Source organism: Acyrthosiphon pisum, chromosome A1 (assembly GCF_005508785.2).
Source record: "Acyrthosiphon pisum isolate AL4f chromosome A1, pea_aphid_22Mar2018_4r6ur, whole genome shotgun sequence".
Lineage (NCBI taxonomy): Eukaryota > Metazoa > Arthropoda > Insecta > Hemiptera > Aphididae > Acyrthosiphon > Acyrthosiphon pisum.
Window position 1 is genome coordinate 91,823,546 of NC_042494.1, and position 12,194 is coordinate 91,835,739.

The window sequence follows — 12,194 nt, forward strand, 5'->3', positions numbered from 1 at the left end:
ACGCTAGATGCACCGTAGTATATCATTAGGTATGAATATTGTTTGTAGACCATATTATAGTACTTATATATGTAGACGTTTCTACATAGGAGGCACCGCTGAATCGGATAACTGCATTTGGAACGCGATTCGAATAATATAAGGTCGGCATAATGCACCGTGCCTGCAACGCCGGGGGGTTGGATATCCGAACGGCGAGGACGACTCGCATCGATATTTTACCATTATTATTATTATTATTATTATTATACATTATTTTATATATTCGTACGAAACAGTTTAACCGTTTGGATAGTTCACTGGAATATTATAATGCACTGCGCTGTTGTCGGTTTGCAGAACGAAGGCCACGGCAATAAAGAAGCTGGCCCCGTGCTCTGGTCGCCTTTTGAAATATTGAACGGCAGAATCGTCGACTCGGATGTCAAGCCGACTTACCGAATCATCGGCACCGACGTCACCAGCTACAAAACCGTATACAACTATTCTTGCACTCTGTACGGACTCTACGGTGAATATACGACTGCAACTGCAACAAGACATATTATACTTGTTTAAACAATATAACCATCCGGTCGTTTTTTATTTCGATTTAAACCAACGACGAGGTCCGGAAAAAAATTTATAATTTTTCGTTTCGCAGACAGCGCGCGATTTATTAGCGAAAGAAATTCGCGTTCTATTTCTCGCGTCTGATTTTTTTTTTTTTGCGATCATCTACTTTCCAATTTTTTTTCCGGAAGAACAACTAGTTTTTCTATTTGGAACACAGCACACAGACAAACGAATACAAACTAACTTTCGTACCAATTAGATATTTCATCCATCATTCGCCTGCACGATGGTTTGAAAAATGTTTCTACTATTTATTCTAGTTTATAAAAACATTTTTAAAACGCACTTCTTCTAATTTTTTTTTCCGAGCTGTAATGTGATAACCTGCAGACACCGGATAAACGAGTATTAACGAAAAAAAATCGTTCTATATTAAATTGAACTGTTCCAGATTTTATATAGAGCACACTGAAAACGAAAAATGTAATTTACGTTTAATAATCAACACATTGAGTCATAATAATCGAATAGATTTTTAAAATTCTAATTCCGCTTTGTTTGTATAGTTGAAGGCAAAGGTTCGAAAAAAGAAAAAGCCAAAGAGGACGCGGCTACAGAAATGATCCGTCAAATTCTAAATGAGCAAAATGCTAAAACGCTGCCAAATCAATTTAAGCCGTTCAATGAACAAGAGTAAGTAATCGAAATAGTCGGTAAGAAAATGATTAATAATAATTAGTAATACCTAATTATATGACGTATACATCACATATTTCATTGTTTAATATTTGATATACGTTATAGTGGTCATACAATATTATAATTTATAGGTAGGTACCTAAATAAGTACAAAATTAGTTAACGCAAGTAAATAAATATAAAAACGTACGCTCCTTCTTTACAATATTAATATTGATATCGCGGTGCTAAAATTAAAATAACGATATATTTATACACTATAAATATTTGAAATAATCAAATCACATTCTATCAATACACTGTTTTATTTAAAATTATTAAATACATTCATTTTTAATTTAAATATTCATCAAAGTATTATACGCCTAACGAAATCATTTACGAGGCGAGAACTGCAGTAATAAATATAATGATTTACACCCTGCAATCTATATTATTATTTAATAGATCAAAACATCATAATATATGTATCAAGATTCAAGAATTTGTAACGATGGTATATTTACTCACGTGAATTTGCAGTATTATTGGTCAAAGGGAATCGATATTTCAAAATATATTGTAGTTCCGTTATAATATTATTATAGTAATATTTTAAAACTTTCTAATTATCGTAATGTACTATCTGCACTGGTAATAATTACACACGAGTTGATTTTCCAAGAACTCTCCCTAGTAATCTAACCTACTTATGCAATTTGCAAAAGGATCACATACTTACATACGTTACTTACTCTACTCCAGATACCTATAGTTAATGATAATACATTATATTATTATATAGAATATCTCAATAGGACGCCTAACCTGCACCCGTAATTTACCGATGAAAATGGCGTTGCGCAGGATAAACTTACGAAAACTGCTGCAGTATTCACCTTACCGAATGTCCTGCACAATACACTTATAGGTAGAAAAGAACTTAATTTATACTCTAGTCGCGTTAAGAAGGAACTTTGGAGGCCAACGTGTGCGCAAGGGTTACGAGGATTTTCCTACATAACATTGTGGTTGACTCGAAGGTCATGAAAAACTAGTCAGATAGAACCTAATAATATGTCGTAAAGATTGATTTTTTTTTTTATTAATAAGAAAATAGTGAGTATTGATATCAAAACAATTTATATAAAAATGCTATGACACTAACGAGTCATCTTCTATGTAGTGTGAACATTTTTCATACTTTTACATAACTGTAAATAATATAACCGTATCTAAGTTTGTCCCATGCGAAACTATTTTTATAATATATGTATAATCTCGCTATTACGAAACAACTATTTATGGTACCTACGTCCTACCTACTAACATGAGACCATTTTTAATCTTTTAAAATACTTCAGTCGCGTAGCCAGGGGGCTAGAAACCATACAACCTCACTTGAAGTTTAAAAATGCTTTCAATGTTTCGTAAACGTATTACGTAAGACGTATAACCATTAAAATTGTAATTTGTTTGAACGTTGCTGCAAAAGTCTAAAATGTTATAATCCCATATTATGAATCATCATCCCTAACATATGAGGAATTCTAGTATTAATAGTCTTGCCTAAAAAACAAATTGTCAGTGCAACTCCCCTATCCCCAAAAAAATAATAATAATAATAAAATATATATTTAGGTATATATATATATGTATAATATATCCTAGATACGCCACTGAAATACTTTGATATATTATTTAAATGTATTTAAGATTTAAAATTGTATAAAAAAAACAGAATAATACAATTGTGAGAAACTTAGAACATTTCATAAAAAAAGTCTACATACCAATACACCACAGACTTATATTTTATTTATAGCTTATAATATTTAGTCAATATCCATAATCCATCACGTAATATCAATATAGGTAACAGTTTAATTATTGTAATATTTATAATGATCACAGTGATAATAATACTAAAAAAATAATTATCTATGCAATTTTTTTTTAGAATTAATGACTTACAAGCTTTGCTCAAAACGAAACAAAATTATACAGAATTTTTAGAAGAAACGACTAAAGAAGACATTCCCTTGCCATTAAAAATCAAATCCAATGTGAGGCGTACCTAGAAAAATATGTCAAGACATAAATAAGATTAACAAAAGTATAACTTTCATAGGTTCACCATCACGAAATTACTAACCACACATGGCACTATTACATGGTATGATATTCATTTAGTATGTGACATACGGGACCGATAATTAATTTAAAAACAGTCAAATTAAAATTCTTAAAATTATATTAATAGTTACCTATTTAATTAGTTATTAATACAAATCTAAAATAATGTAGGATTACTGTGCAGAAAAATTTTAAAAATGTATCTTATACCTGTTAATAGATCGGCACCCGCGGTGCATAATATATAGTTGATAATCGTCTTGGTAGGTCACCTAGTCACATACTAAACGAATACCCATAATATTATATACTGTCGTCTGTCACACAAATCTTAGTTAATACATCATAAAACGAATAATCATAAGATGAATTTTGTATACTATATAGTCTATAAGTATATAGAATATTATAGATATTGTGGATATGTAGAAAGTTTAATTTGTTTACTATACTACAGTCTGTAAAAAACGAAAATGACGTATGTTTTGTTGACAATTCCTTGATTTTAAAAAGTTATATCTAAATTAAGTTTTAATATGTTTCCGCTATCACAGAGTATATTTTAGTCGAAAAAAAGATACAGTTTATCATATAATAATTTAATACTATAATATTGTATTGCATTTGTCGTAAACATTTATGTTAAAACATTGTATTGCATTTTTAGATAAATATATGACATTATATTGTTATACTTTTACAACGGTGTAAGAGTTTTTTTTTTTTCGCGAAAGCTGCGTTCCGCACAAAGTTTAAACACGGCGTGACGTGATGTACTTGGATTATGCATTTAAACACGAAGAATAAAATACAGGAATATAGGTAACTTTAGTGCTTACTAATAGCAGTAAACTGAAATCGTTCGAACAAAATAATATCGAGTTATTGCGTAAAATACCAACGTAAGGGCATAAATACTCGTTTGGCTTACGAGTGATCAACGGTGGCTATTGCGAAATTGCGAAAAACGAATGTGCACTCGGAAATGCTCGTCCGACGAATATAATACATATTGTCCTACCCCTATCTCGCCGCAACACAAATGTCCTTCCATTTGTTACACAGACATGGTGTTACTCGGACATCGGACTTGAGGAGCATGTGTGTGAGTGTGTGGGTGTGTGTGGGTGAGTGTGGGTGAGAGAGAGAGGGAGCGTTATAACATTCATTTTACCCTCTAGCAACACAAAACTCGGTCAAGCGTGTGACTGGCTGACAGACGTGGCATTTATCGGTACCACGTAAGTGGGATTAATTCATTTAACTCCGCCCCTTCCCCTCTCCAGACTTATATATATATTATTGTATATGAATATGACGTGTACACAAACATTTCTTCACTGGATATAATATAATAATGGTGTATTATATTGTATAACATTATGTCCGTTCGGGCTCGGAATTATATGTAAGTACAAAATATGTATTTATAATGTATATAGTATTACCAACTTGGAAAAGTGTTGGATACGTTTCAACGATTCTGAAGAAAATAATATTTTCGATAGTTTATAATATTACATATTTTATCACATTTCATGGTTTCTATAGAAACTCTTATTTTACACAATAACACAAAACTCTATCATCGAACATTTTTTTTTACCATTTGAAGAAAATGATAACAAATTCTGTGAATTTCTATTTTCAAGTACCTGAGTTATTCGTTTTTGAATCTATATATATAAAAATAAGATAATAATTATCTTATTTTTATATTTTTAAATCAATTATTGATTTTGTCAAAACCTGTTAAAAATTTTCGTTTTTCTATAACTTTTTAATTTGTTTTTCCAAATTTTTAAGAAAAGTATAGATACAAGGAATTTTAATTTTTCACCTGTCAAAGTGCAGACAAGATGCACATTCTTGTCAGAAAACATAGTGAAGTTGAAACATTTTTACTGCTCAAAGATGTGACGACAAATAGCAATCAAAAAAATTAAAAATTAAAAAAAATGTTCACATCATTGTAAAATCAATAAAAATTTAAAACAAGCACCAGTAAATACGTTGTTAGGTACTTGAGTGCCTAAACTATGACACATACACATTCTACTTATAGCGTAACCGACGAAGTTTTTTTTTTTATCTCCTTTGCTTACCAAATAAAATCATAATAATATTATTATTCAAGCAGTATGCAGACTATATAGTGACTGCTAATGAATTTGCCTCGTGTTACTGCAGATATGACCGAGAAACGTAACTTTGAGGTTACCACGTGGTCGATTTCACAAAGTTGGAATATTATATTATTATTTTATGGTTAGGTAGGTTTAGTAGGTATAAAGCCGGATGGTTAGTTACGACTGGTTACGCCTAAACGCTACCTTGGTGGCTTGCTAGAGCCTAGAAGTTACCGTTTTCTAAATGGAAACCAAGAGTTGCAGTCTTCAGCTATATAATATATTATATAGATGTCTCATAAAAAAATGTTATCAAAACCACTTGCGGCATACACACCTTAACGTTAGATTACATAATTACAAATAAAAATAAATGAAGTATAGGTACTTTGTTAATTTATTCTTGTTGTCTTAATGTATAAATGTATTAATCTACTGCGTTTAAATATAATTTTATGACGTTTGAATTTTTTTTATTAAAAAATTAAATGTTTAATAATATAAGAATAGACGATAATAGACAATAGTAAAATGCATAAAAACCACTAGCTCTAAACGAATGAACACAATTGCATTCAGTAACTTTATTTGGAAATCAGTTATGAGGTAATAGAGTAGGTATGTATTAAAACTTAATTATAGCTAATTGTATGATTTAAACAAAAAACAACAATTTCCTCATTTTGCCTACCTACTGAGAATATGATGTAATTAACACTCGCTATGTGTATTAATGAAATATCTTAGGTATTGAATACCAAGGTAATACAAAAGAAAACCACAACAAGGACCAAGGTTAATGGTATTTCAACTCAGATCAAACATAAAATTCTTATAAAAAATTAATACGCTTAAAAGTTTTGATTATTTAACGAAACGAAGAATATAATATAATATTTTATTTAGCAATATGGGATTTTTTAGTTGTACGTATTTAAAAATATATCATCATTAAGAGGAGTCCCCTGCTGTCCTGTCTTTGCGGCGGTCGTCATAATCGCACACTTACCGTTCATGACCGCACATATTACACCGTTCAATACCGCACACATTTATTATATTGTTAAAAAGGGAAATTTAAAAGGTCGATAGTTCAAAACCACTCACATTTGATTGACAGTTAAAAATTAAACATATTTTATAGTTATTAAAAATAATTCAATATATTATAATTAAATTTAAATAGGATCAAAGACAACCGACTATAACTTTTTGCATTTTTTTAAGGGCATTTTTTGAGATTTTTAAGGCATCAAAATCCCAGCCCTACTTATAAGAAAACTTGTATTACATTTTAAAATCAATACAAACTTTTAGAAATTCCTAACTCCAAATATTTCGTGATTTTTACGCCTTTTGTCAATATTCGAACTTTAAATGCTCATAAAAACACTTGTGACATTGGATTTTTAATATTTTTCAAATACCATTGTAACAATATATTAATAGCCTTGTATTAAATTGTCAAGCTTTTTTATCCAACAAATAAAATTGTATTGATATTCAATTTGGTTTCAGTAATTATCTGTTGTTATTTTGATACATCTATGATCTATCTAAAAAAAATTAAATAAACAAAAGTAAATCTATAATAACTCAAAATATATTTATTATTTTGAATTCATGTTCTTACCGAATGAAATATTTTTGTAGGATGCGGAACATAAAATCCAAGTCTAAGTTGACTATGGTAACTTTCTGCGCTGTTAGTCGCAAAGTTTTATTTTTATGATTTTTTTTTTTTTTTTTTTTTATTTTGATTAAATATGATTAACTGATGTGCGGTACTAAACGATAATGTTATTTTAGATAAATGTATACGTTATTGATATATATATCAATGTGTGCGGTATTGAACTGTTTTATCTCGGGGAAATATGCGGGGTTAGGTAAGGTATAAAAGTGTGCGGTTTTGAACGACGACCATTTTTAAAGTGTGCGGTTTTGAACGACGGCCCTTTGATACCTATCAAAGTACTATTCATACTTTCTATACCTATTACCTACCTATGTTAAAACTTAAGTTTGTACCATAGATGTAACTATTGGCTCTACATTTCGGAGGGTAGGTTGTTTTGATATAATCCGAAAAATATTTTTCTAGTGATAACACAATAGATGCCCTAGATCTAAAATAACAGTCAGTTGTCACTCTGAAAATGTATCATGTTGTACGTTTTTTAGACGGAGACAACATTTAATATTTATACATTATGTGGAAGAGACGCGTGGTCGTCTTAAATTAGTGTTCCGATTTCATTCATTACTGTATGATATTTTTTTTTTTTTTAATATATTTCAGTTGACGTGCGGATGATAATAGTGCACAATACGTACATCAAGAAGAAACGACGAATATCAATACGGGGCTTTCCATTATAGCAAGAAACGAAGAAAAAAGAACAAATTGTTAATATACGAACAATAGTTTCATAAACACGCCGCACAGTCTGATATAAAACGGAATGAAAAATAAGCTAACAAGAGAAAACCTACCTCGAGCGTAAAAAAAATAATTATAATAATAAACATTAGAAGATGTTTTTTTGTTGTTGTTGTTGTTCGTTGTCTAGCTAGGTCGTTGTGTAGTACCTATACAAGTGTTGAAAAGTTCTCACGTCACCGAAGTGTACAATATCTCTCTCCCAAAAGGAATTTTTCGCGAACACGGGACCCGCCGTATAATTTAAACTTAATGTATAGCAATATATATACATCGTCGACGGTGACACAAGAACCGTATAACTCGACAACGAAAACACGCGCTGATTAACCGCGTAATATATGTTTAAAATTACAAATAAAAGTTTTTAAAACATTATCTTTATCACGGATGTTTCAAAACATTGCAGTATACCAAGACATGATTACGGTGATTATAACACTCGTTCCAGATTGGAACTGCGACACTGACAGTATATATTTCGCTGCAGTCTTGTCAAGTATTTGAATACTCGTATTTAAATACTTTTTGAAATATTTATATGGTATTCTAAATAAAATTTTTTTGATGTAATTTTATGTATTTTTAATACTTTTTAAAAGTATTTTTAACAAAATTTAAATACTTGTATTAAAACACCATAATGTCCATTTTATTAATTTTAATTTATAGTTTTTCACAAAAAATTGACATCAATAAAAATAATATTGTTTTCGTTGAAAACTAATATTATGTTTTTGTAGGTATAGTAAAAGTAGGTAATAACATTGTTTTAAATTAAAAAAATACCATATCAAATTTTATATGGTTTCTGTATTGGAATTTTTTAAGAAAACTGAAAATCTAATAATTTTAAAATAGTTCCATATTAATAGTTAATAGTTAATACCACTTTTTAATTTATTTTTTTCGTTAAAATTTAATCAATATTAGCTGAAATATATATCTAAATGCAGAATGAAATATGTGAACATGTATTTATCTCTAAATAATCAAACGACAGACATGTTAATAGTAATTATTGTTAAAATCTATGGTAAAAGTAACATAATAGGTACATATATTGATGGTACAATATAATATACATATAATATATAGCATAAAATTTAAAAAAAATACTTGTATTTGTATTCAAATACTTTGTGAGTATTCGTAAAATACATTTTTATAATAGTATTTTAAAATTATTTTTAATACTTTTTTATTTGAATACTAGTATTGGTAGGTATCTTAATACTTTTTCAAAAGTATTTTTTACAAGACTGTTTCGCTGCACTTAGCTACATCTTAACTTCGGTTTGAAATTTGAATAACAACTATTATTGTCATTTTGATTATTCCTAATATAGGTAACGTGTATTTAAAAATTACATATACTCCTATGTCCATGCCTACCACCAATAACTATTATGGCGTGAAAAAGTATAGTTTGAGTGATGGATTTGTCAAAAAAATATATTTAATACTCAAAATGATAAAAAAAAAAACGTGATTAATGACCGCGATCTGAGAGTTGATATAGATTTCAGACACGGAATTGAGGTGCCGGTTTTAAATATATGCGTCGAAACCAATAAGAGATTGAAGCAGATTGGTGACCTGTTGGAAATTGATAGTTAAAGCAAATAAATCTGGAGCGGATCTCGAGAAAAAGACATACTCGATATAGATGGATGTTTTCATGTCCGGGTCACTTATGGGTTATAAAACAAAATATATTCACTTGAGGCACTGACTGTTAATTATTAGTTGCAAAATCAGTTTTTTTTCAATGTATGTTGATAAATGATATTTTAAAATTAATGTGAACCTTTATTTCTCTGTCAAAATGCTTGAATATGTATTACGTAAAAGATTCTCATGTTATTCTCTTATAGCAGCTGAAAAAAATATCAAAAACAAACAGTCAACACTCTTTTTTTAATAAACGTTCAATCCGATAAAAATTTGAATATACAATTTTAAAGAAATTTAAACTTCAAACGTAAAATAACATTTTTTGTCAAACAATTTTAGTTATTTTATTGTAGGTAATTCAATAAACATTAATAAAAGGTACTTGAAATATATTAAATATATTATTTAATTTGTTTTTATGTATAGCACTATTCTACATCGCGATGCGTAAGTATCGACTTATAAGTAAATGAGAATAGTGGGCGATATTATACTCTTATACATTTTAGGTCTTATAATAATATGACAAAATAATATAATAATAAAACAAACTTAAACTTTCTCAGCAAACTTGTTTGTGGTTCCACTAATGCACCTGAACTTCTTGCAAAGGTAAATTTTAGGATTCCTGGTAGGTCTTCCGGATTATTTGCTCCCTTCTGCGTCCCATCTACATCACACCAACTATGGCGGTAACCACTAACCACCCCATCCACTGAATGATACGTCTAGTCGACAAGAACCCTCTATATCATAATACCTTTCATATGTATAATCTTAAATGATTTATTTTTAAAATGTATGTATAACGTCTTATTTTCAGTTTACTTTACCTACCTATGTTGGGCAGCCATCTCGTAATTTATGAAAAACAAAATAAAATAAAAATATATGCGATGTTTTAGACGAAAATAGTTCAATATAGGTACCATATCACTAATAGAAAAATAAATTACAAACATAAAATAAAAAATATAAATATATTAAAAAATATCATTGCTCATAAGTCATAAACGATTTTTATTTACACATCCATTACAACAGTACCTTACTCAATTAGGTACCTATTATACGCACACTTAATGCTTCTATATACCTACTATAATAGCTGTGAGATACCGATTTTATTGATTTTTTAATGTATATCAATATTAATACATTGTATTTAAAGCGTACCTACATATTGTGACTATTAATTTTGTTTTGTGTTTCGGAAAAACATATGAAAAAAAATAGGAGCACGCTACTCCGCGAAATTGTTCCTTTATACAAAGATTCTCCTTTAAATCGTAAATAGGTTTTTGTTAATAAGTAACTATGACAATGAATAACTTACTCAAAAACGGTCAGAAAAATAAAATGCGTGTATCCAGACCCAAAAACAAATTTATGTTAAAATAAATTACCTACTAATTTGGCCAAAAAACCAACTTTGATCGGACGGTTTCCAAACATATTCAAAAGGCATAGAAAATATTTCAGTAAACAAACTTGGTAGGATTATTAGAATATTGCATATCCATATAAGAGAAGTATAAATTTAAACAAAAATTTACCCATCGAACTTCAACTTACAAATCACTCTTTTGTTCAAAATATTCTTTACATTAAAAATATATTAATAGCAATTTGCAACTAAATAACATAAATACATTTATTATTACTTCATGATCATTTTTAATTGGTTTTCATAACATTTTTAAATGTATAGACATAGAATTTGGACAAGTGAAAAACGTTTACTATAGCTAAGTCATTTCATTCCAACTGATTATTTTAATTTTTAATGCATTTAAAAAACTAATTTTTCATTGATTTTACTCTTAGTTTAATAACCTAACATGATATTAAACTCAATTGTTAACTGATCTCCGCTCATAGTTATCTTTCTAATATGTAATAATAGTCACTTTGAGTTTCCAAATTTAACACCACGCCACCTTGACCCAATAGCTCCCCAAAAGGTTGACCTATTTTTTTTACGTGCAAACAATATTATAGCACTTTCTTACCTTTTTTTACAATAAATATTTAAGTCGCTAGCTGAAATAAGAAAAGCGTGTTGAATCGTAGGTAGTAGCCAGTAGGTACGTATCGTAAAATAGTTAAATTATTAATATGTATAAATTGTGTTAAAACGTAGAGTATGGGGTAAAAATGTACGTTACCCAAAAACAATAGATATATATCTATATTACATGTTATAAAAAATATATTACCCGTATTTTAAGTTTTTTTTTTTAAATTTCTATAATTTTGACAGCGAAACTTTCTTTTTTCTGTCAATCAAACGTTTAAAATATTATGATTTTTTCTAGGTGTGGTTTTATCTATTGATTGACTAACGCCAAATAAAATATGTTGAGTTGATTGTTGATGTAGTTCTCCGCTGGCCGAATTCTAAATTTTTATTAAAGTTTTTTCCATAATTAGAAAGTAATTTGTAATTATATTTGCTAGCGTTAATTGGTAAATTGTATAAGTTCAGCTGTTTTTAATTATCCACAAAAGTTTAAATCATGGCTAACTTCAAAACCTGGCCGTTTCCAGTTTAGTCATTCACAAGTTTTTGACCA

At 28.9% G+C, this 12,194-nt stretch overlaps 1 protein-coding gene across 1 annotated transcript; it reads left to right on the forward strand.

Annotated features, from left to right (window-relative positions):
* Nucleotides 1-312: 312 nt before the first annotated feature.
* LOC115033539 lies at nucleotides 313-3,542 on the forward strand. The gene is made up of 3 exons (XM_029486285.1): nucleotides 313-511; nucleotides 1,122-1,248; nucleotides 3,194-3,542. Exons 1-3 carry the CDS (start codon nucleotides 313-315, stop codon nucleotides 3,312-3,314), a joined length of 447 nt encoding a protein of 148 aa, XP_029342145.1. The 3' UTR covers nucleotides 3,315-3,542.
* Nucleotides 3,543-12,194: the final 8,652 nt, after the last annotated feature.

Coding starts and splice junctions, on each gene's coding strand:
- LOC115033539 (XM_029486285.1), top strand. CDS start 313: ATGCACTGCGCTGTTGTCGGTTTGCAGAACGAAGGCCACGGCAATAAA. Junction 512..1,121: donor CACTCTGTACGGACTCTACG/GTGAATATACGA, acceptor TTGTTTGTATAG/TTGAAGGCAAAGGTTCGAAA. Junction 1,249..3,193: donor AAGCCGTTCAATGAACAAGA/GTAAGTAATCGA, acceptor ATTTTTTTTTAG/AATTAATGACTTACAAGCTT.